The 26,552-nt window shown below is 41.1% G+C and overlaps 1 protein-coding gene across 1 annotated transcript in view; it reads left to right on the plus strand.

The window, feature by feature from the left end:
- The window catches only part of LOC121374485 (nucleoprotein TPR-like), a 73,135-nt gene that overhangs the window by 3,835 nt on the left and 42,748 nt on the right, over positions 1-26,552 (plus strand). The window contains exons 4-11 of the mRNA XM_041501583.1: positions 220-274; positions 7,582-7,679; positions 8,712-8,846; positions 16,396-16,470; positions 16,823-16,900; positions 18,510-18,620; positions 23,251-23,388; positions 23,775-23,959. Of these exons, the coding sequence (XP_041357517.1) occupies positions 220-274; positions 7,582-7,679; positions 8,712-8,846; positions 16,396-16,470; positions 16,823-16,900; positions 18,510-18,620; positions 23,251-23,388; positions 23,775-23,959 (875 nt within the window). The remainder of the gene's footprint in view (positions 1-219; positions 275-7,581; positions 7,680-8,711; positions 8,847-16,395; positions 16,471-16,822; positions 16,901-18,509; positions 18,621-23,250; positions 23,389-23,774; positions 23,960-26,552) is intronic.

The raw sequence follows: 26,552 nt of genomic DNA on the forward strand, positions 1-26,552 counted from the left end.
CATAACAGAACAATAGGTAAAAATCATGATTATCTAAGATTTTAAACACTGTCCCCTGCCAGATTCCCTACTACTGAGCTAAATTCTGCTTTCTTTTATGGTAGAAGCCATTTCAGTGTTCAGTGAAATGTTTCATAATGTAATACAGGATGGATTTTGTGTGTTTTTAATTATATATTTATTTTGATTTAAAAGTAAAATTCATATCATTCATTTCAGACTAGCAAACAGTTTCAAGATGGTTTGGAAAAGAGAGCTTCTGAAATGAAACAAGGTAACTTATGAAAGAAAAATCATTGAAACTCACCACCCATAAAATACTTTAAATTCTTCTCATTCATTCCATGGTATTAAGTAAGATTAAATAAATGTGGAATACTGTTGCAGTGTAAAAACATTAGTTACTTTTCTGTAAATTATACAAGAAAGGATGAAATTATTTTGACATTTACTGGATTAATATTCTGTGTTGTTGTTTTTGCAAAAACACACCTTAGCACATGTTCACAATTTGTAAATTGTGCAAACTGTTGGAATCTGCAGTGCTTATGCTGCATTCATTTTGTGCTCATGAATATCTTTAATTCACAAGTTCCAAATTGTGAACACGACTTCACCAAGTGGCGACAATCTGCACTGTCACTCCAATCTCACTCACCCCAACTTGTAATTGTACGAATGATTTGTGTTTGTTCTGCCATTTTATCCACGAGATGTGAAGACAAAAAATCATGCTCCAGTTCACAAGTTGTGTTCAGGTGGTTATTTTGCCAAAAGGACACTCTTCACAACTTGTGAATTTGGAAGGATTATATTCACGACTTGTAATGAATGCAGCATTATCTACAAAATGAAAATCATGCATGTGTATAAATTGTGTGACTTCGGTTCTGCACAAATGATATAAAATGAATCCCCCTCCATATTTTCCCCAGGGTACAATATTAGTATCGAAGAAGGAAGGAAATGTTTTATTTAATGACGCACTCAACACATTTTATTTGTGGTTATATGGCGTCAGACATATGGTTAAGGACCACACAGATATTGAGAGAGGAAACCCGCTGTAACCATTTTATGGGCTACTCTTTTCGATCAGCAGCAAGGGATCTTTTATATGCACCATCCCACAGACAGGATGGTACATACTACAGTCTTTGTTACACCAGTTGTGGAGCACTGGCTGGAACAAGAAATAGCCCAATGGGTCCGCTGGGCTACATCACGCTTATTGAGTTATTGAAGAATGATAAAAATACAGTGGTTGCTTTTACTGTTGTTTTAAAAATTCAGAAAATGTTTAGCTCGTAGTCAAATCATTACAATGTATAATTAACAGTATCTGCTCTAAATTGACTACATCATAATTAGTTATTTTTGGTGACATGAATATAAAAGAAATCCATGTAGGACTTTGTAAGATGATAGGGGGTCAAGGGCACCTCCCCCCCACGCAAGTGGTCTGGTCCGAACATCCCAACAGCCAATGGGATTGCCTAAATTCTTCTACTGCATACTGCTCTCTAGTTCCGGTCACATGACTGTAACTTCCTTCTTTTTCTCTTCGCTAAAGGGTCTGGACGTCCTTTTGCTTGGCTCTGTTTTGGAGTCAATTTTTTTATAAGACCTTTGGTTTTGTATTCGTGTTTGGGTGAAATGTGTTTCACCTTCGTTTTCATTAGCTTTCGCAAGCTTTCGTATGTCTTTTCGCGTATTTCGCTTGACTTTCCAAGCGTTTATTTACATGAAATGTTGTTATATTGCAGGTTGTCGTGTCGGACGCCATTTGCAAAATGGCGTCTTTGTTGACAGGCTTTGTGTTTGTGTCATGGTTGGTTTTTTCTTTCTCTTTCACAGATTGAAATTTTTTTATCATGTCGGATGTTAATGTTCAGCGACAGATACGAGCGTGTTTACGCTGTAATAAATTTACTGCCGGCGGTGACCCTCATGATTTATGTCCGGGTTGTCGTGTTCCGTGTAGCCTCTCTTTTCGAGATGCGACCTGTGTTCGGGGCTGTCTAATGTTGAGTTCGCGGCTTACCTGAAAGTGGTGTCAGCGAGAACCAAGAAAGTGGAATCTTCGCCTTCAATTGCTGACTCCGTAGCGGAAGTGTTACATTCAATTCTACCGACCATGCTGAAAGAAACAATGGCGTCAATGGCGCCCTTACCAAAACCGGCGGTTTTGGGGTCAGGTCCGGTGCAAGTCCCCTCTTCAGGGGGTGCGGCTTCTTCAGCTCTACCGATACCTAAGACATCTTCGGCGCATCGGAGCCGGGACCGTAGCCGTTCCCCACGACCTGCACGGCTCCCTACGGGTTCCATGGATCGTCAGCGCCGACCTTCGATTGATGTGACTTCCAGGGCCTACGAGGGTTCTCGACCGGACCCGTCCACGGTCCGGTTCACCGGCGGCTTCCATTTCGGCAGATCGATTAGCCTGTGCTTGAGTGCTCCAAGACTTTGGAGATGCAGCGCCTATATCGGTTTCTATCATTGATGAGCCTGACTCTGCTGACCATATGACTATGAGGGATTGCTTGGCGGCCGTCTATGACATGTTGCCGTCCTTGCCACATCCACCAACGCCGTCCAAGAAGGGACCGACACCGATGATAGCGACTGATGTCCCTCTGGAAGATGTGGTTATCCGTTCCTTGGCAGCCGGTACACTCATATCCGATGTGGCGACGGATTTAGACCGCACCTTTAAAGACGCAGCGTCCTTTGTCGCCTTCCCGTCTTGACATGCCCTTTAAAGATGGGGCTCCGTCTGTGGATGAAGATGTTCACCGTCTTGGGAAGTCGTCAACTGTGGATTTGACGGACAAACAGGTCCAAGCCATGGATACTGCCCAGAGACATTGCTTGTTTGTGTTATCTTATTTGGACATTTTCCTTGCTGCGATGGCCACCCAGGCAAAAGATGCACGGTGCTATGCGCTGTTTCAACAATCAGCGCAGATGCTGGCTTTCCTGACGTCTTCGGTTACCTCTATGTCATCGATGTTGATGCAGTACCGTCACCAGGCTTATCTGAAAAAGTCAACTTTGGATTTCCAGCATAAGAAGGAGCTGTTAACTCAACCGTGGTCTGCAACAAAGTTGTTTGCAGGCAAGGTTTCTGACGTGGTTACGGCCAATGATAAGGACCAACAGTCGACAGCAACTGTCAAAGCTTTGCAACTTATTTCGACGTTGGAATCCACGAAGCAAAAGTCTACTTTCACTGCACAACCACCATCTAAGCGCTGGAGAGGTTCCTTTTGAGGTCAACCTTCTCGACGGTTTCCGGACAGACGACCATCCGGTCCTCCAGCTCGGACCCAGGGTAAGCCTGGTCGACGTTGACGCCAGCCAACAGATCTTGGACTGCTCAGATTGTCTCGACCTACGCCCGCCCCTGATTTTGAACCAGAACAACGACTCGGGTTTTGACGCTTCCGGTGTGCAACACACCGGTCGAAATATCCATGGTCGGAAGTCGACTTCGCCATTTGTCACGTCGATCTTGAAGACAGGGTATCATCTGCAATTGTCTGCCATCCCTCCATTGACCACTTCACCTCGAGAACCGCGGCATTCTGTATCACAAGTCAAGGTTCTACAGGAGTCCGTCAACAAACTGGTGGAGAAGGGAGCCGTTCGCAGCATTTCGGAAGAACGCTTAACACCCGGCTTTTATTCGGACATCTTCCTCGTACCGAAGAAAGATTCTCCGGAGCTGCGAATGATCCACAACTTGGCGTTTTTCAACGACCACTACCTGCTTCCTCCTCTGACCTTCAAGATGTTAACGTTGCGAGATGTCCTTGCCGTGATCAAACCGGGGGATTGGCTTGCCTCGCTAGATCTCAAGGACGCCTACCTTCACGTTCCGATGCATGCCGATTGTCATCGCTACCTCCGGTTCGTACTACAGGGTCGGCATTACGAATGGACAGTCCTGCCCTTTGGGATATCCATGGCGCCATGGCTGTTCACCAGAATCACGACTCCGATGTCCCGCTTCCTGCATCGCAGAGGTATATCCTTTTACCCGTACCTCGACGATTGCCTGATGAAGTGTCAGAGCAAGATAGGGCTTACTGCACATGTTGCCTTCATCATGGACTTTCTCAAGCATCTGGGTTGGATTATCAACATCGAGAAATCTCAACTGGCTCCCACGCAGTCTCTACAGTTCATAGACGCTTGGCTTCGACCCGACCTGGGCCTCGTTCAAGTTCCTCTAGACCGTTGGGAGAAGATCCAGACCATGATTGCCATAGCCCTCACCGCTCCAATGACCTTTCATGGTTGCCAGAGTCTCCTGGGTCTCCTCACTTCTGCCCAGGATTTGACACTCAGAGGTCGTCTCCAGTTGCGGCGCTTGCAGATGTTTCTCAACCCGTTTGTTCGTTTCAACAATCCGGACTTGATCACCTCGCTCCCAGACAATCTACGCTCCAGCCTGCAGTGGTGGCAGCTCCGATCGAACGTCTTAGACGGTGTCTCTATGCGGGCCTTCCTAGCCACTCATCACCTGTTCGTCGACGTGTCACTGGAAGGTTGGGGAGCCCATCTAAGCAACCAGACTACTTCAGGGCTGTGGTCTCCCGGCGAACTCGGACTCCACATCAACCTGCTAGAGTTGTTGGCAGTCTACTACGCTATCCTTCATTGGCGATAGATGTTGACAGGGGCCTCTCTCATGGTGGCCACAGACAGTACCACTGCGGCGGCTTATATCAACCGTCAGGGCGGAACCCACTCCAGCAGTTTGCTGCAGTTGACTTATCGTCTCTACAAGCTGGTCGACGAGATTCCGTTGCAACTTCGGGCTCGCCATATTCCAGGGGTTTCCAATGTACTAGCCGACACACTGTCTCGGCTGTCGTCTCCACAGCCGACGGAATGGATGCTCCATCCCGAAGCGTTTCGATGGGTGTGCGACAGACTTTGGACACCAAACATCGATCTCTTCGCCACACGATTCAACCATCAGCTGAGGGTTTACGTGTCTCCAGTGCCAGATCCCGAAGCTCTGGATCTCGACGCCTTGGCCATCAGCTGGGAGCAGATGGACACGTACGCTTTTCCTCCACCAATCCTCCTTCCAAGGGTGCTTCAGAGGTTTCAGTTGTACCATTGTCGCCTGTTACTCATTGCTCCGATGTGGCCATCCAGGATGTGGTATCCAGATCTAATACGTCTTGCCGATCCACATCCTTTACTGCTGCCAGACTGGGATCATCTGTTGCTGCATCCCACGTCAAGACTATACCATCCACGTCCGCAGTTGTTCCAACTGCACGCGTGGACTTTATCTCCAAGAGTTTGAGGAAGAAAGGTTTTTCTTCACAGTCTACGGCGGCCATTTTGAAAGCGCACAGATCATCTACTACTGCGGCTTACAACGTCAGATGGCTTTGCTTTCACTGATGGTGTGTCCAGCAAAAACTCAAACCTCAGACGATCCAGATACCTCGTCTTGCTGATTTTTTGCTGTATCTGCGGACCACTTTACGATTAAAGGGGTCTACCATCGCTGGGTACGTTTCGGTCATCGCTACTGTTCGTGATGTTGCTACTGGAATGAAGTTATCGGGTATTCCTGAGATCCATAAGATGATCAAAGGGTTTCGCCTTGATGATCAAGTACACCGGTTTCGGCCACCAAGATGGGACCTGAATCTGGTGTTACGAGCGTTATCGACTGCACCTTATGAGCCGATCGAATCCTCTTCCCTGCAAGACTTGACGAGGAAGACGGTGTTTTTACTCGGTTTTGCCACGGCTGCCCGTGTCTCAGAACTCCATGCTCTTGATGTAGACTTGGTACGTTTTCACCGAGATCGGCGTGCAGTCAACTTGGGGTTACTCATGAACTTTGTTGCAATGAATCAGTTACCAGACCAAGCGCCTCGTTCGTATGTTGTGCAGGCCCTCTCCTCTATCGTTGGTCCAGCGGACGTTGAGGACTTGGCGTTGTGCCCTGTCAGAGCCCTGCACCAGTACATCGAGAGGACCAGATCTTTTCGACAACATCGCAAAAGACTTTTCCTTTCCTGTAACCAGAGTCGGTTGAGGGATATTACCAAGAACACGGTGGCCACCTGGATCCGGTCTTCTATCCTGACCGCCTATCAGAAGGAGGGTTTACTTGCTCCATCTGCTTCTAATCCGCATGAACTCCGTGCCTTGGCTGCCACGATGTCCCTGCACTGCAACACACCCATTCAGCACATTATCACTGGTTGTTTCTGGGCTACGGACTCCATCTTCGCCAACTATTATCTGAGGGATATCTCCACAGAAGACGTTGAGGGGTTCCATCATCTGGGTCCGGTTGTTGCTGCACAGACTGTTGAATACAAGCCGTCCTCGTCGCCGTTGATGTCTGTCTGATTCTGGGCTGCATACCGAGATGTCCATCGAATCGACAGGTGAGGATTGCTTAGACTTTTGTTCTTTTGCACTGGTGCCGGAACTTTTGTCTCGATAACCTTTACCCTGCACTGCATGTGGTTATTTGTTGTCGTTACTGAACTAACAGTTCTTTGGTGTACTAGACAGAAAACACTTGGGGGTCTTGTTCTGTTCAATGTTCTGACGGATGCACCTCATTAGGTTGTCGCTTGTTATTACAAAAATAACACTTCAATACGTGAGGGTTACCTAACACCTGCATCCCTGGTGGCTACGACTTCCCACCCTGTCAGAACCAGCATGAGATGTGGCAGCTGCCTCCTGGTCCCTGTTCTAGGTGCTGTACCTGCCACTGCTGACGGATGCCACCATTCTGGTTGGTGTTACTAACATCACCTGCATTGGTCTGTGACGGGCATCCCTAGGAGGAGAGCTTACCAAGGTTGGCCTTATTCTTCCACTATTCAGCCTCTTTCCGGTTGGGGAGTTATCACAAGCATCTACGGATCTCGGCACCCACCACCATCTGTTGAATGCTGCCCTTGTTTGAGGACAGGTAATGTCTAAAGAAATGGAGAAAACTTGGAGTGTTTTCTCTTTTATAGATACATTACCTGTCCTCAAACAAGGGCACCTCCCCCCCACGCAAGTGGTCTGGTCCGAACACCCCAACAGCCAATGGGATGGCCTAAATTCTTCTACTGCATACTGCTCTCTAGTTCCAGTCACATGACTGTAACTTCCTTCTTATTCCCTGAGCGCATCGCACGGAGAACAGGAAGCGGGGAGGCCCGGGCGGGATGAAATCTTGAGGACAGGTAATGTATCTATAAAAGAGAAAACACTCCAAGTTTTCTCCAGTTCTCGCTCTAGCCAGTGCACCACAACTGGTATATCAAAGGCCCGTGGTATGTGTTATCCTGTCTGTGGGTTGGTACATATAAAAGATCTCTTGCTGCAAATCAAAAAGAATAGCCCATGAAGTGGTGACAGCGGGTTTCCTGTCAATATTTGTGTGGTCCTCAACCATATGTCAGACGCCATATAACCGTAAATAAAATGTGTTGAGTGCGTCGTTAAATAAAACATTTCCTTCCTTGTAAGATGATAAAGGAAAATATTTGGTAAATTAACACATCATTAATAATTTTCTGCATGTTCTTCCAGAAATAGAACAGTTGGAAGAACGAGTAGAGGTCATGGAAAAAGAAAGACAAGATTTGTTGAATGAAAATATCAAAATATCAGAAGAAAGTCATGCACTGGTAAGAATTGTTCATTTGTTTATTAGAAATGTGAAAAGCTCTTGCCATTACTAAATTAAAATTACTAGGACAACCAGTGGCCGTAGCTCCTTGAACTTTGACCCATTGATTTGCCATTTGGTATATAGTGCCTGTTATATTCATGATTACAGAACGGGCTTATATTTCTGGTTATTTAGCAAAGTTTTACCAATGTTATTTTACCTAATTTATTTCGTGGCTGAAACATAACTGTTGTTTCATTATTAATTGGAAATGGTAATTTTGCAAGAATGCATGTTTTTAGAATCACTAATTGCCAAATTTGCAAAGCTTATTTATTTCTTATATGCATGTAACTACATACATTTACAATCCTTAAACATATGCTTTTAAGAAAAACAGGCTTCGTAATTTCGGTCCTTAATGACATAAACTTCTGTTAAACATAATTTGTTATTTGTTTTCTCGGTTTTAGTAAACACATATAAAATATACTTTGTGCACTTGCATTTGTCACAAATTATTAAATGTACACAGCAGTTTAAAAAAGTTACCTAGGGCATAAATACATTTTAGAAATTTAGTCCTTAGATTTTTTTTGGTTGATTTTTTTCCCATTTTAAAATGCTGATTTTTGGAAGCAACTGTCTAGTCTTTGGGGCGGGATTTAGCTCAGTCGGTTGAGTGCTCGCTTGAGGTGCTTGCTTTGCAGGATCAAACCACTTTGGTAGATACATTCAACTGATTGGTGTTTTTCTCATTGCAACCAATGCACAGCAACTGGTCAAAGGCAGTAGTATGTGCTTTCCTGACTGGGAAGTGCATATAAAAGATCCCTTTCTGCATTAGAAAAAAAATGTAGCATGTTTCCTCTACCAAATGTTTGACATCCAATTGCCGATGATTAGTTAATCAATTTGCTCTAGTGGTGTTGTTAAATAAAACAAACTTTTTTCATTTTTTTTCTGTCTAGTCTTAAAGGCATATAAGATATACCTATGGTATAAATACCTTTTGTACTTTCAGCCATTAGATTTATTTATATTTTAGAATGCTGATCTTCGGAAGCAGCTGTCAAGTCTGCAGAACGAGCTGCAGGAAGCTGTGGAGAAACGCGAGGTGGCCATAGCTAATGAGGAGTCGGCCAAGAGAGACTTCGATGCGCAGATTAAAATAGTTGCTGAGGTTCGTTATTAGTCCGTCCGTCTGTCCGTCATCTAGTTTTCCCCCCGACTTTTTTTTTTGTTTCACAATGCCTCAAGATATTCAGGTGAAATTTTGTGTATAGCTTTATCATATACTGTTACAGATCAAGTTTGACTTTCATGTCGAATTACTCATGTTTCACAGAGTTATGAATTTAGGAGATATAAAAATGTGTTGGTGCCCCGTAGGGAACATGTATTCATTAGCAGTACTCTCAGAATGTTTATGTAGATAATATTGATGGTGTTTGTTTTATATATTTTTAAAGTTAGGCATCTGTGTTGAACATGGTGCATATAAAAGATGCCTTGCTACTAATGGAAAAAGGTAGCGGGTTTCCTCTCTAAGACTATAAGTCAAAATTACCAAATAGCAGATGGTCAATAAATCAATGTTCTAGTGATGTCCTTAAACAAAACAAACATTCGTTTATTTTCTCTCTTAAACTATATGTCAAAATTACCAAATGTTTGACATCCAATATTCAGTGTGCTCTAGTGGTGGTGTTAACAGGCCGTCAAGTATCCTACTTTTTCCTATTTATTCCTATTTTTTTTATGAGTCCCTGTTTAGCCCTCTTTTTGATGAAAATTCCTATTTTATCCCTCTTTTTTTTGCACTTTTGACCAGTTTCATATTTTTATTATTTTTAAGTTTTTTTAGCGACACCATATTTTTTCTCTTCACACCATTTGCCCCAGATGACTTGCTATGAGGCATATTGTGATACTTGTGGCATAGTCATTGAAATCTAAATATGCAGATGGGATGCATGATTTCATCTCCAGCTTTTAAAGGGACTGTCCCGAAACTGTTGCTGTTGTAAGATGCTTTTGAGTAATTGACCTCTTTTATCAAATTAAATCGCCTATTAAACACATTATCTTATTTAGAATATCAGTGCCAGTATATACAGTGTATTGAAAATTTGTGATTGTCCTAATGTTTGTACTACAGTAGCTAAAAAAAAAAAGAGGAAATAAATTGAAGATTGAGCTGCTAGAAACATTAGGATGACGAGAAACCTGTTGTTTACTTAAACACTAACAGTCTAAAATGAGAAAATGTATTTAATGTTTAATTTTAGTCAAGGGCATGAAACTCGGAACAGTCCTTTTAAATTTAGCTCCTGTAGCATCCTACTACTTTGATCCCAGTCTCGGCCATGACTTTGGAGTTTTAAAAACCTGGGCACTACTTTATAACATCATTAGTGTAACATCATTGCCATTAGAGGCTTCCAGTTATTAATTTTCACAAATAAAGTCCTCTTATTTATAATTTCTGAATTTATGGATATGTTTCTGTTTTTTGGTAATATCTGATCTTGTTGAATGCTCAAAACTAGAAGGTTGAAAGGATATGGCAACCCTTTCAGTCTAGGCCTAGTGACCTGATGAATGTTCAGTTTAGCTTGCTATCTGGTGGATATCGTATATTGCCTTGTATTAATTAGCCGACTTTTGAAGTCTAGAAATACTTTCCAAAAGTAGAGAGTTGGCTTATACACGGAGGCAACAAATTGGTGCATAAAATTCCGATAGAAAATACTCCCGACCACGACTTATAAATTTTGATCAGACCCGTAAAGCCTTTCACAAGAACCTATACTTGTTTAAAACAAGAAATGATCAGTATTTAGCTCAATGCATAGTTAACCATCACACAAGGTAACACAACACAATGTAGCCAGTTGATCATAAAACTGAATTTCCCTCTGGTTACCTACTTTCAATTTATAACGTGGTCATTAACTGTTTTAAAATGTTTTATTAGTGTACTTGCACCTTAGCATTTGGATTAATATTTTATTAGTATACATTTAGTCTACAAATTTGATATGTAACTTGTGGTGAATTATGTAGTGGCTGAATTTGGTTCAAAGTGTAACTGTACAGAGTTCCACAGTGACTACGTGCCTACTGGCCCAGAGTGGATTTAGGGCTGTAGGGCCATTATATTTTAAATTTTGGTGGCCTGATTGTTTTTTCTAAAAAAAAAAAAAAAAAATGCTAAATTGGGTGGGTGGGTGGGTGTTTGTGCAAATATCTTACATTTTCCACATTTCTCATCATGTCTAAATTGTACGAATTCAGGCTGAAGCTGTTAGGGTTACCTCTGATATACTGGTGCATGGTGTGTAAGGAAGTAGGACTTCAGTGCTTATTTGCAGGTTGTGCTTTGCTTACCATAACAAGTATTCTATTAAATGTACACACCTGCAGTATCATAATGATTTGACATATTTCTACCAATTGACCCCTCCGTACGGCGTGATTGACAACTGCGCTGGATCAATCATGTTTCGTGGTTCAGAAACAGCGGGGCCCAAATTTGCTTGGACGCCATTAGGTTAGACAACATAATTTTTTTCGATGTGTAAAGTTTTTGTATAGTTAGCATTAAAATTAGTTAAAATAATTGTCTCCTCCAACTGAATTATAATCACAGTAAACATATACTTCTGCTGACATGTGTTAACAGCGATGACAACTATGCGGAGCCTACGATTGACGTAAAATCAGTGTTTTCCTGCGAAACTGTCACATGGTATTGAAAATGAAGTTTTGCCGAAATCCATCAAAATTCAACTGATATATAAATTCTACGAAGGTAAGAATTTAAGAATCACTTTCCCTCCAATGTAATGGAATTTACTGACTCATTTAATCAGTCTTCGATGTATATATTGTTGTTAAGAATCCGTTGTTAAACTGCACACAGTCAGATGAATGGCCAAAATAAAGGTTTTGGCAAGACCTCCGATCGTTCCAGCATTCAGTTAATTCAGGTTTAAGTTAGGTTTAGGGTTAGTGATAGTATTAACAAGAATGCTGGAACGTTTGGAAGTATTAGCCTTTTTCCTTTTCTTTTTGTTTGTAGGCGTGAGTGTGTGTATGTGCTTTTGTGTGAGGAGGGGTGAGGGAGTAACCTATATGGTTGTGAGCTTTAGGGGGATAAGAAAGTATTGTCTGGAAAGTTATAAATTAGGCAAATTTTATGTAGGGACCCTGAAATGTTTCAAAGCAAAAAAACAAAAAAACAAAAAAAAATTGTGATTTTTGCAATCGGAACAGATAATATATGCCAGTTACGGTTTCTCGGTTTGATTTGATTTAAGTCAGTGCATCACGACTAGTATATCAAAGGCTGTGGTATGTGCTATTCTGTCTGTTGGGTGGTGTATATATATAAAAGATACCTGGCTACTAATGTAGCAGGCTTGCACTCTAGACTATACATGTCAAAAGTACAAAATGTTTGACATCCAATAGCTGATGATTAATAATTCCTTGTGCTCTAGTGGTGTCTTTAAACACAAAAAACTTTAACTTATCCATTAGTCCCCCTCCACCCCACCCCTCAATTGTAAGAACCCAATTTTACCATAATATATATTAAAACAATTCCTCACCTAACAGCAGATCAATTACCAATCTTGGGTAATTTATAATAAATACTGGTAAGACATTTTATTATTCCTTTATTGTTCTTAGAATTTTCAACTTAATGGTTTCTGCCAGAGGGTACTGAGGTTAAACTTACGTCCCCTAAAATCTTGGAAATTAATAGATATATTTTTTAATGTTTAGATAAATGATAGTAAAAGAATTGCTTTTTATAAATGGTCATGTGCTTGAAATGTAATGTCCTAACCCTAATTTCAAAACATTTCAAACCCATAACCACCTAGATGAGGCACTTACATCTGTTTTGTTTTTATTACCTACCCTAAATATGATTTTCTTTTGGAGACAGTAGTTTTGTTTTTCATCATTATTTTATACCCCAAATTTTAGCAAAGCATGGGCATTTTTCTTCTTCCACATATATGTAGCTTTGTGCAACTTTCTAACAGAAATCAAATAACATCATGAAAGTTAAATACATTGTTTATTACTTTTCTTAATTTAATTCTATACTTTTTAATTTTATACTTTGTTTAGTCACACTGATTTTGTTTCCTGTTAAAAAGATATTTTCCTCAAATTAAATTAAACTTTAAATTAATACAACGATATGTAATTAAGTTACAGACTAATGTACTTCTTCAAATGGATGTGAAATACTTAACATGTTTGTTTTTATATATTTCAGCAACTGGACCAAGGGATGTGGAGTCATTGATTAGATGTCGAAAATGAGATTCTGAAGACAAACTATTAAACAAATTACATTGCATCTTGATATTGAGAACAGAATGATAGAAATAATAGAACAGTTTCTACTGATATGTGAAAGAAACACTGGGGCAGGGGGTGAAATTGCTGCTGAAAATGAAACACTTTCAACAATTTCATTTAATACAGTATTTTATTGTTTTTTGTGTTTGACATATTGCTGCTAAGGAATAATTCAGACTTCCAAGACTTGGGATTCAGTTTGACACCACCCATCAAATGGTAATCCTTAATTGCTCAGATGACTGTACAAGTTTCGAGGATTTGGAGATGGATGTCACAGAAAGATACATTTTTAAATAAATATATTGACCTGTACCAGACTGCATGGGGATTAATATGTAAAGACCCTCTCTTTGAGAAAAAAGAAAATCTTCGGAAGTATTCTCATAAATATTAAACAAATTGTGCGAACTGCAATCTGTGGTTTAGTTTCATGTTATATATATATATATATATATATATATATATATATATATATATATATATATATATATATATATATATATATATATATATATATTTAATTTTGCCTTTTTTATATATATATATATACATTTTTTTAATTCAATTTTTATTTTGTATTATTATTACTGTTAGGTAGGCATGGGTTGTCTTATAATATTTATTACTATTTTTTATCTGCCTATGCCTCTAGAACAGATAAAGCTTTGGGAGTACATTTTGTGTGACATTAGGATAACTAATGGGGTTGAGATTGGGTTGTGGGGGCCAGAAGCTTCAAGTTTGATTCCCAACAGTTGTTGCCACAACACATGAGTTTATAATTTATTTAAACACTGTGTTGTACTGGCTTAATTGGCAAATATTTTACAGTCTGTCCAGCAATCCTACTTTTTCGTACTTTTTGGTCCTATTTTTCCTACTTTTTCTTCAGAATACTTAGTTTTTCTTACTTTTTTGTTTGAAAATGCCACAAATTGCTGTTAAAGTGTGCATATTCCTTGTGTTATTATAAAAGTCATCAGTTATGGGAATTATTTAAATTTTTCTTAGCAGCAAGATATGTCTCCCAATTTGTGGCACCATATAATCTCAATATAATTATTAAAATTATACCCTCAAAGCCAACATATTTTCCAATGAATAACATGATTATAATGTACAATGTGTATGTATGACTTCAGAATCTATAATACATTATGGAAAACTTAAATTAATCATGTTAACTCTGTTTACTGTGCATCAGCATTCCTATGCATGTAAATATGTTTATTGATTAATATAGTGTTCAGTAATTTGAAATAACTGTATAACGTGACCGTTACATAAGATCACATTATTTTTGATAGAACACAAAATACATGTACAAACTGAGCACCACATAAAAGTGTTTTGAGCATGAATAATGTCGCTACGTACTGTTTCAGTCCTACTTTTGTTCTACGTTTTACTACTTTTGTCCTACATTTTCTATATTTTCATTCCTAATTGTGTCCAACTTTTTCAAAAGGGTGCGCTGGACAGCCTGATTTTATAAAGAGGGGATGGGGCACCCAAACGTAAACAGCCCTAATATGTCTTGTTAGAACGAAGATGGGCCAATATGTTAGTATACATAACTGAAGGCCGAAAGATGTGGTCCCTACCAGCTATGCCATTTTTTTTTTTTTTTAAATTTCGTGTATGGTTTTGGTTTCAAAAATAGTATATCGGTTGGTTCAAGCAGTGCAGCTATATAAGAATACACCCACAAACTTCGCAATCCCACAGTCTAATCCACTGCTTGCATAATTATTGCACATGTGACTGTATCCTGCTATAGTTTTGTAACCTTTTGTGCATAAAATTATAATACACTGATAGCATTCCCCCACGCCTTGTATTTTAATGTTACTGCTCACGCCCCCCCCCCCCCCTTTTTAAAAAACCCAAACAAAACATTTAACGCAACCTGACTGAAAATAAAGATGCCACCGTTTTAGGCCGGGTCGTCGCCGCGCCTTCTATTCACTTGTTCCTTGGCATATTAGGATTCCATAAATATAAAAGTCGAACAACAACAAAAATTAAGATCAAAAAGAAGAAAAACGAAACAAACAAGACATTTTAATTTGTCAGTTCTGACAAAAGTTAGCATAGGATGTTTTAAATCATCTTTTGCTTGCATTTGACGTTCGTCACTTCCGGGTTCTTGTGCTTCGATTTACTGACGTAAAAATGTTTTTGTCGATTTAAATCACGTTGTCATCGTAAATGTACCCTGTAATGAAACACTTGAATGTCTCTTCTTGTCGGCTTTTTAATTAAACAACGATATTTCTAAATACATTAAGGCAAAAACTTAATTGGCAGATCGGTTGATTTTGCTATCGACCTATGCGAATCAGCAGCCATTATTGAAAGTTTGTCTAACCTTGCATCACATGTGGCGGGGGGCATGGTTAACTCGTCATACGGAGAAGTCAATTCAGTTAGCACACAGCTACTAAATCCAGCTATATTATCCAGTTGATCTACCAAGAGAAAACTAATTTAAAAACAGTGTCCATACCCACATTCAATCACATACACACACACACTGCCATTGCTGCTGTTTTTGATGGTGTCACTGGGTCAGCAATGCCTTGTTGTGGGGGTTTTTCAGTAAACACCCCTGTCATTTCAGAGTTAAAATTTGACCTTGCAAGTTGTATTATTCAATAGCATAAAAGGAATACTGCATTGTGTTGCTTTTTAAAAGTCTTACACCAAAGAACCAAATTCAAACACTGCATTGTCTGAATAAAAAGTGATGGATCGGGATGGCTATAAGGGGTGTTGGGAGGCCATCTTAAAACAAAATAAGTGCCTATTTTATTCCTATGATATACACATTGTCTTATTTTCCTGTATTATTATCTTTTCAGTGGTTTTCTATTTCCATATTTAGTTTTTTGAGATGACTCACTCACTTGACCCCTGCAATATTCTCTATTTTGGGACATTTACTTTTATACAAAATTCCTATTTTCTTCCTATTTTGTGGGCAAAATTCCTATTTTAACCCTATTTTCAGGTAACAAAAATTCCTATTTTCCTATATTTTTTTACCGACCGCCTCACTTGACGCCTGTGTTAAACAAAACAAACTTCAACACTTCCCGGAAAGTGTTATTATGAATATAGCTTGGGTCATCCATTAACAAATATTATGTTTTTTTATAACCCAAACCACCATTTGACCTTTTTTTTCTTTGGTTGATGGGGGGAATGAAGAAAGAATTTGGTTTAAAAATTTTTGAAGAATTATCATTATTTGTATTGTTAAACAAAACAAGGAAGAAAACATTTGTGCTAAAAGCAGTTGGGGCATACATTTGAAGAAATGTTTTATTTTGGTGCAGGCACAAAACAAGTATGAACGAGAACTGATGCTTCATGCTGCTGATGTAGAAGCTCTGACATCACACAAGAAACAGGCGAGTTCATCAACATATGTTAATTTATCTCAGTGTGTACTTAGCGTTTCGATCAACATGGAAAATACATTTTGCAAATATTTTTACAAATATTTTTTTTACAGTGTGACACTTCATTTGTTTTAAACATAATTATTAGTCTGAAATTAGCCATTTTTGGATTGAAAAAAAAAAGAGCTGATAGTATAGCCTTTCCCAGCATTTTAATCAAAATACATTTATCCAGTCGGCAACATAAACATTGTAATTCAAGCATCGTTTTAAAGAACAAAAACAAATAAAATAAAATAAAGATGGAATGGTTTGTTCTTAGTATTTATTTCATTTTGGGTTGTTGCTTTTTTCAATGTAGATTGAAAATTTCAATGCACTGCTAACAGAAGCACAAGAAGTGGGTAAAAAAGCTGAACAAGAATTAACAGAATCACGGGTGAGTGCGAGTTTGTTTTGTGATCATCTGTAAATTATAAATCCATTGTTTAATGTCTTTCATAATCTAATAATTTAATTGTGTTTCCTTTTATACATTTTAGGACAATCTGGAGAAAACTTTAAGTGTTTTCTCTTTTATAGAGATATTACCTGTCCTCAAAACAAGTGCATTCCCCCCCCTCCCCCCCCCCCTCCCCACGCAAGTGGACTGGTCCGAGCATCCGATGGAGCCGCTGGAGTCCGTGGTGAATGACTTCTACTACGTCTGGCACGGTGACCCATGGACCCGTGCGCCTGCACCTTGAAGGATGGATCAGACCGGCGATCAGAAGATGATATCCGCTTCAATGACGAAGTACCCTTTTCGGCCTGTACACTGGATCCCGCAGGCACCCGTGATGAATGTTTGTCCGCCTCCGGAGACTTCCGTGGAGCCGTAGATCCCGGTTTAGTAGTTGGGGCCCCTCCGTCTTAGGTTGTGGATCCGCCCTGGCTGCTGCTGACATCGCTGCCAAGGTCTCTTGTAACATTGCAGGCAACATCAACTTCAAAGCATCGACCACCGAGTTGGCTATGGACGGCGCCGAAGACCCTGCCGTGGTTGACTTCGCCTTCTTGGCCCTAGTAGACAGCAAAGTCAAGTAATTCCCAAACTCCAAGTCGGACAATTTGGAACAAACATCGCATCTCGTCTCTGCCGAACAAGGCACACGGCATGAAGGACAAAGCTCATGAGGATAATCACGTGATTGGAACTTCCAACAGCGAGCACAAGAACGTTGTCGGCACGTACTAGTATCTGACATGATAGAATTTCTACAAAGAGAAATAATAACAAACCATTAAGACATAACCGGTAACATGGCCACCATCTATGCAAATAGCGACCATGCAACGTTTACCGGTAACAACAATTTTGGAAGTAAAAACACACTAAAATAATACAACTAGAAACAATTACAACAAAGACAGAAACGAATCTGTCAATTATCAACAATAGTATCACATAAAAAAAACCCAAATCTGACTCCAAGAACAGAGCCAAAAGAAAACACATCTGACCAGTATAGCGAAGAGAAAAAGAAGGAAGCTATAGTCACATGACCGGAACTACAAGGGAGCATACTGTAGAAGATTTAGGCCATCCCATTATCTGTTGGGATGCTCTGACCAGTCCACTTGCGTGGGGGGGAAATGCACTTGTTTTGAGGATAGGTAATATTGAAAAGAAATAATTGGTTGAACGATGCTTATTTGTTTGCATTCATAGCTTTATGATAAAAAAACAACATTAAACTGAACCAATCAATAAAGTATCTTTAACTATATTTAGCTTAAAAGTCTCAGTAAAAACATGGGAAATTTTATTTTCTTATTTGGCAAAATCATTTAATGTAATGATCAATATTTTTTTTTAAATGGGTTTGTACAATTTTTGAAGTTAAACATAAATTGGTGATATGTTCTGTTCACCCAGAGTTAGCCCTGATTAGGTCAAATAAAGTGGACTGTGAATAATGAAAACTGTTCAGTAGCTAGCTGTGTGTTCATGATATTTTGCAGTATGTTGAAAATGATGTATTAACACAGTGGTGTTTAAATTTCAGACATCGTGGTTAGAACAGGAGCGCATCATGCGTGAAGAATGCCGTTTAATGGATCAGCTAGTTCAAGAACTCACCCAGCAAAATAATGTCTTACATCAACAGAAGGAGAAAGTAAGCATCTGTGATTTAGGATTTGTGTATAGTTCAATAAGAATCATATTGGGTGTATTCCACATTAATGGCCTTGGTGTTGTCTTAGTTAAGATTTAAGGCTGGGATTGCAGCCCGGTACCAACGACTTCTCTTTCACTAACCAGTAATAACTAATCACTAACCTATTGTCCTGGACAGAGCCCAGATAGCTGAGGTGTGTGCCCAGGACAGCGTGCTGGAACCTTAATTGAACATAAGCATGAAAATCAGTTGTAATGAATATTCCATATGGATCTTTTGCATGGACTGTTTCTGTTTTGTGTATGCAGGTGTTAGATATGTAATTTCTTTTCACATTACCTGTCCTCGACAAGTGCACCTCCCCTCCCCATGCGAGTGGTCCGGTCCGAACATCCCAACAGCCAATGGGATGGCCTAAAATTCTTCACTGTATGCTCCCTGTAGTTCCGGTCATGTGACTTCAACTTCCTTCTTTTCCTCTCGCTTATTCGGTTCGGACATGGGTTTTTTGGCTCTGCTGTTGGAGTCAAATTTTTCCGTCATATTTGTGGTTTATTATGGTGGATTTGTTTCCTCCATTGTCTTATTATGCTTGTCGCTACCTTCGTTTGGCTTTTAACGCTTGTTTTAAGTGTTATTTTTCCACATTTTGTTGTATTTCGCCGGCTTTTTGGTGGCCGCCATTTGCAAAATGACGTCTTGTTTACCGGTTTGTTGCAAGTTATGGTTGTGTTTCTTTCAATTTCACAGATTGAACAGTTTTTATCATGTCTGATGTGAGCATGTCGCGTGTTGTGCGTGTTTGCTCTAGATGTAAGAAGTTCATGTCATCTGACGACCCTCGTGACATCTGCCCGAGATGTCGTGTGCCATGCCAGACGGAGATGAGATGTGTTCAGTGTGCTACACTGACCACACAGGAGTTCACCGCTTATCTGAAGGTGCTAGCCACTTGTGCTAGAAAGGCGGAGTCGTGTGCTGCGACGGGGTCAAGTGCGCCTTCCATTTCTGAATCCGTTGTGGATGTGTTGAAGACATTACTACCAGCTATGCTCAAAGAGACAATGGCTTCAATGGGTTCCGTCACAGGGGCGAATCTAGTGTCGGAGGTTTCCGGGCCGGTTCCATCTGCTTCCACAGTACCGATAGCCGGTGCAGCGGCTCCATCCAAGCGACCGTCAGCTCTTAAGGAGTCCAGTGGTCAGCCGTTTCAGATAGTTTCAAGCAAGAAGCGTTCCGAGGCATCTAAGCAGAGTCATCGAAGAGGACCGAGTCTGCTAGGCGTTCCGGTTCCAAGGGTTCCCGACGGGATCGTCCATGGTCCATCTCTCCGGTTCATCTTCATCTTCACGTACTGATTCATCCAGCATACCACCGTTATCTGAGATTTGTACTTCAAGGCATTCACTACGAATGGACAGTCCTGCCCTTCGGGATCTCCATAGCTCCTTGGCTCTTTACGAGAATTACAGCTCCAGTGTTGCAGTTCCTTCACCACAAAGGTATCTGCTTTTACCCGTACCTGGACGATTGTTTGATGAAGTCTCGTTCCAAGACCCAGCTATCGATCCACGTCCTAGAGTTCCTGCGGTCGCTCGGGTGGATAATCAAGTTAGAGAAGTCTCAGTTGCATGCAACGCAGGACATACAGTTTATCGGAGCCCGTCTGCACCCAGATCTTGGCCTGGTACAGGTTCCTCTCGACCGTTGGACAAAGATACAGTTAATGGTCACCAGAGCCTTGACGTCTCAGATGCCTTTCCAGTTGCGCAGTCTTCGGATGTTCCTGAATACTTACATCAGGTTCAACGATTCAGACTTGCAGATTTGTTTACCAATCGACTTGCATCCCAGTCTCTGTTGGTGGCAACGCCGATCGAACGTCTTAGACGGAGTCTGTTTGCGGCCCTTCCAAGCGACACACCATCACTTCGCAGATGCGTCTTTAGAAGGTTGGGGAGCTCATCTCAACGACCAGACTCTACACAGCCGTTCTACACATCAATCTTCTGGAGGTGTTGGCAGTGTACAATGCAGTCCTTCACTGGCGTCCGCTGTTGATTGGAGCGTCCCTGATGATAGCTACCGACAGTGTAACCATGGCAGCTTACATTAATCGACAAAGCGGTACACACTCCGGCAGTCTTCTGCAGATGACGTTCCGCTTGTATGACCTGGTGGACAGCATTCCACTACAGCTCCATGCTCGACACATTCTCGGGGTATCCAACGTCCTGGAAGACAGCCTATCCCATCCGTCAGCTCTGAAGTCAACCGAATGGATGTTACATCCGGAAGCTTTTCGATGGGTTTGCAATCAGCTTGGGATGCCAAACATAGATTTGTTTGCCACGCGGTTCAACCATCAGCTGAGAGTTTATGTGTCACCAGTCCCGGATCCAGACACCATAGATCTAGATGCCTTGGCCATCAGATGGATGCGTACGCCTTTCCACCGCCCATCCTGCTGCCCAGAGTGTTGCAGAGATTCCAGCAGTTCCATTGCTGTCTTCTCTTGATCGCGCCAATGTGGTCCACGAAAATGTGGTTTCCAGACCTCGTCAGGCTCACCGACCCACATCCTCTACCTCTGCCAGATTGGCATCCCACATCAAAGTTACACCATCCGCATCCTCACTTGTTCCGTCTACACGCGTGGACATTATTACCAAAGGCTTGAAGAAGAAGGGGTTTTCTTCCAAGACTTCTGCGGCAATTTTGAAGGCTCATCGTTCTTCTGCTACTGCTGCATATAATGTCCAATGGCTGTGTTTCCACCAATGGTGTATCCGGCAGAAACTACAACCTCAGTCTATTCCGGTGCCTCGACTTGCCGACTTCCTGATGTATCTTCGTACGTCATTGCAGGGTACGTGTCTGTGATTGCTACGGTTTGTGATCCGGTCACTACTACGAAGCTGTCTACCATCCCTGAGATACATAAGATGATCAAGGGATTTAAGCTAGAAGATCAAGTCCATCGCTTTCGTCCACCGAAGTGGGACTTGAATCTGGTCTTATGATCTTTGATGTCGGCACCATATGAACCTATTGAAGAGTCATCCCTGGAAGCATTAACACGGAAGACTTGTTGGGGTTCACTACAGCTGCACGGGTTTCTGAGATTCATGCCCCAGATGTGGATCTGATCCGGTTTCACTGTGACCGAAGTTTCGTTACCTTGGGTTTCCTTATGAACTTCGTGGCTAAGAATCAGCTGCCTGATCAAGCTCCTCGTTCCTACGTGGTAGAAGCTTTGTCATCCATTGTGTGCCCGGACGATGTGAAAGACTTATCCTTATGTCCGGTGAGAGCTTTGCATCATTACATCGAGAGGACTCGCTCGTTCCGTCAACGCTGTTTGAGGTTGTTCCTTTCCTGTCACCAAAGTCACCTGAAAGACATTACCAAGAATACGATATCTATGTTGATCCGGTTTGCCTACACCTTCAGCTTCCAATCCGCATGAATTGCGTGCACTGGCCGCCACCATGTTCGTGCACTGTAACACACCCATTCAGCACATACTTACTGGTTGTTTTGGGGCAACGGATTCTATCTTCGCGAACTACTACTTGCGAGATGTCTCCACAGAGGATGTTGAGGGCCTCCATCATCTGGGACCTGTGGTGGCTGCGCAGACTTCGGTGAATACTAGTCGTCCTCGTCGTCACTGAGCTGCTGTTGACTTATAGACTGCACACCGAGATGTCTATCATTTCAACAGGTGAGGACTTGCTAAGACTTCTGTTCTTTGCACTTTTAACATGCACTGGTGCTGGAACTTTTGCACTGCACTTGGTCATATGTTTCCTAACTGAACTAACACTTCTTTGGTGTACTTGTCAGAAAACATTCGGGGATTTGTTTAGTTCAGTGTTCTGACAGATGCACCCATACTATGTTGTTGCTCGGTTTTTACTAAAACCACTCCAATACGTTGGGAGGTTACCTAACACCTGCATATCTGGTGGTACGTCTTTCCACCCTGTCAGAACCAACTTGAGACGTGGCTTCATGGTTCTTGTTCCACTGTTGACGGATGCCGCCTTTCTGGTTGTTGTTACCAACATCACCTGCATGGGTTTGTGACGGGCATCCCTAGGAGGAGGGCTTTCCATGGTTGGCCTAATTCTTCCACTTGTCAGACTCATCTGGTCTTGGGGAGAGAACTTGTGCATCTGCGGATCTCATTACCCGCCACCATCTGTTGAATGCTGCACTTGTTGAGGACAGGTAATGTGAAAAGAAATGGAGAAAACTTGGAGTGTTTTCTCTTTTATAGATACATTACCAGTCTTCAAGGATTTATTTCCGCCCGAGCCTCTTCGCTTCCTGTTCTCCGTTGATGCACTCATGGAAAAGAAGGAAGTTGAAGTCACATGACCGGAACTACAGGGAGCATACAGTGAAGAATTTTAGGCCATCCCATTGGCTGTTGGGATGTTCGGACTGAACCACTCACGTGAGGGGGAGGTGCACTTGTTGAGGAAAGGTAATGTATCTATAAAAGAGAAAACACTCCAAGTTTTCTCCAGATTCTCAGTACATCATATTGTCTTCATCACTTTTTCATGGTCGACTTCAAATTGTTGCTCAGGTAATTGCTTCAAGGTTGGCTTTTCAGATCGCTGTTCAGGTTGCATCTCAGCATGCCGTGATGATGAAGAAAGTTGAAATTCTCAATCTACTGTCTGACAGTAACAAGACACTGCGAGAGGAACAAGATAAACTACAGAGTCAGCTGCAAGAAGGTGAAACCAAAGTAAGATTTGACTACATAATAACAAACCTTTATAACAAACCTTAATTCATAATAACAAACCTTTATAACAAACCTTAATTCATAATAACAATCCTTTATAACAAACCTTAATTCAGTTGTAAATATTTGTCTGTGTCTCTTTCCTTTATTTTCTTTACCAGACTTTTGTTTTTGCCATGCTTGAGAATATTGAGCTGAAATTTAGTCTGTAGCATGATCACGTACTGTTACAAATAAGTTTTAACTTAATGGCGAGTTACCCACTTTTCACAGAGTTATGGCCCTTGCATTTAGGAGATATGAAAATTTGTTGGGCCTGGTAGGGGACATGTACTCTTTTAGAAGTACTCTCAGAATGCTTGTTTAAATGTTTTCTATATATGTAGGTAAAGAAACTGGAAGCGGACATTGCACTTTACCAAACAACCATACGCACTCTTCAGGCCCAGAGAGACACATTAGTCAGTGAGAAGAGTTCTCTGATGAATGAAGTTGATCGGTGGAAGTTGCGAACAAACCACCTGATAGAGCAGTCACACAAGGCAGATCCCGAGGAACACAAGAGAGTCTTGTGAGTAGGGACCCAGCTTTGAAAATAATCTATAAATGAGTAGGGACAAGGGTTTGAAAATGATCTATAAATTAGTACAGTCCAAGGTTTGGAATAGATCAAGAGTGAATTAGGATTAGGGTTTGGAATAGATTCGGAGTAAATAGAGACCAGTGTTTGGGATAGACAGAGTGAAAAGGAATCAGGGTTTTGGATAGATTTAATGAGTGATCAGAGAACATGGTTTAGAGTAGATCTAGAATGAGTAGGGACCAGGAATTTTGAATAGATTCAAAGTGAGTAGGGAACAGGGTTTGTGATGACCTCAGACCACAATTAATTTCACTATGTATTCTCATGTAGCCCCAGTGGCTGTAGCACTTTTATTAATTTCACCAGGCCATTAGCATTTCACAGGAAACATTACCTGCCTGGGCCCAATGAACACTCAAAAGGGCGACATCTGTTGTCCAGCTCTTTTCTGCGTTATATCAATGTAAACAAACACACGTGGGCTAAGGGACCGAATCACGCCCATTTCTGTGCATTTTTCACAAATTTTGCATGACTTCAATGTGCTCTGGGGGACATTATGCAGTATCCAGTGTAAACCATTCACTAACTGCATCCTCTTACCTGTCAAACCCAGTGTAACAATCCAGTATACTAAGCAGCTCCCCAGCCATTAATCACATAACAAGAAAACTATTTTCTCGCATTAGTTTCCGTATTTTGGACAACCAAATGGGTGGATAACTCTAGTCTGAAGCCTATCAGACCAAAATTGTTTTCACCATGACACTCAAACTCACATATGGCATTTAAATACATATGTCAAGTTGCATACAGGCAATAAAAAGAATATTTGATACCAAATATGGCTATTGGAGCCTGTGAAATGGGGGACTGCCTGTGCTGCAAAAGGCGGCAATCTGCGTCAAATTATTCCCAATAGTGGACTAGTAATTATGCAATAACTTAAAAAGTTACAGACATTTTTCTGAACAACAAAAAGAAACTTGCTCCTTATTGTGTTCTCTGCAATTGAAATATAGCAGTTGGCAGGAATATGATTTTTTCAAAACAAAATTCAATTTAATTTAAATTGATACATTTTCAAAAAAGAAATTCCCACAAAGTTCTCTTTTTAAACAAAATTTAATCTTTAAAACTGTAAAATTTTGGATACTGCACACAGTCAACATATGCCAATTACAAATTAGGACTGCTCGAGTGTCATTCTGGTGAGGGTAATTAGCAAGGTGTCTGCACACCGTAACAGGTCACACCTGAATGCAGAGGACAGGGCTCCAGCCTGCAAAGATGCAGTACCGAATACACAGTGAACAAAAAAAGCTGTCAACTGCCACTGCATTGAAATGTTTTAATGCATCAGAACTGAAAGTGACATCACACATGAACTGATATATATAAGGGTGGACATGCATACCACAATAAGTATTTCACTGTTTTATACACTACGAGTCACATCCATGGAAGGCAATACAAGACGAAAGACACAGTTCAAGAATGGACATGCACCTTGGAATAAGGGTGAAACTCTGCTGCATGAACATGCAAGTCCAGAATCTCACACTGAACTGAGAAGTTGCGACCAGTAGTCCGGATGAATATAGACGAGTTTGCCTTGGTCACGAAGTCGAGTTCTACTTCAGCCACCATATCCACTCCAGATTGCGAAGGTGCATCACAGCCAGTCCGCCTGCTACATCCCATTACAAGTACATGTACTGCGTCTGAAATGAAAGAAGAACAACAGTGTAAAGACAAAGAAGGCATGAGAATAATGGACAATGACAGAATGGTAGATGCATGGAATGCAGCTTTCAGATACCACTCAACAGCTTCCCCTGAGTGCGACGAGCCTGAAATGCAAATATTAAAAGAGGTTAAGTGGGGTCTTTGTTGGAAAGTCACACTACACTGTGTGAATTGTGACTTCACTCCTCCTAAAAGCAAATTGTACAATGAGGTGAAGACAAATAAACCTGGACCAAATGCAGCAAAAACTAATGTGGGTCTTGCTATCGGTCTCCAAGATACTCCCGTCGGCAATACGAGAGCGAGAGTGCTATTGGCAGGCATGGACATTCCACCACCGTGTCGGAGCAGCATGCAGAGAACATCATACAAGGTATCAACAGCTGTAACAGATCTAAATGAAAAAGATATGGCACAAAAAGTTGAGCTACTGAAAGACATTAACATGAAACGTGGAAATGAACGTGATGAAATTAACATAGCCATGGATGGGAGATACAACTCCACGACAATAACAAGTCGGAAGAAACCGGGCCAGAATGCATCACAAGCTATAGGACTTGCGTGTGAAACAATGACTGAAAGAAAATTCATTGTAAGTGCCTGCTTCCAGAATAAACTTTGTTGGACCGGAGCCTGGTTAAGAAACAAAGGTATTCATGTGACGTGTCCCGGTGGTCATCCTGACTGCACAGCAAACTTGCCGCCATTTGCTCCGCTGTCGGAATACGAGATGGGGAAAAGATATCGGAACAGACTTGGCTCTACAAGGTATTTTCATAAAATACGTCACAACAGATTGAGATTCCAGATCATCTGCTGGAGTTGATAG

Source organism: Gigantopelta aegis, chromosome 6 (genome assembly GCF_016097555.1).
Source record: "Gigantopelta aegis isolate Gae_Host chromosome 6, Gae_host_genome, whole genome shotgun sequence".
Classification (NCBI taxonomy): Eukaryota; Metazoa; Mollusca; class Gastropoda; order Neomphalida; family Peltospiridae; genus Gigantopelta; species Gigantopelta aegis.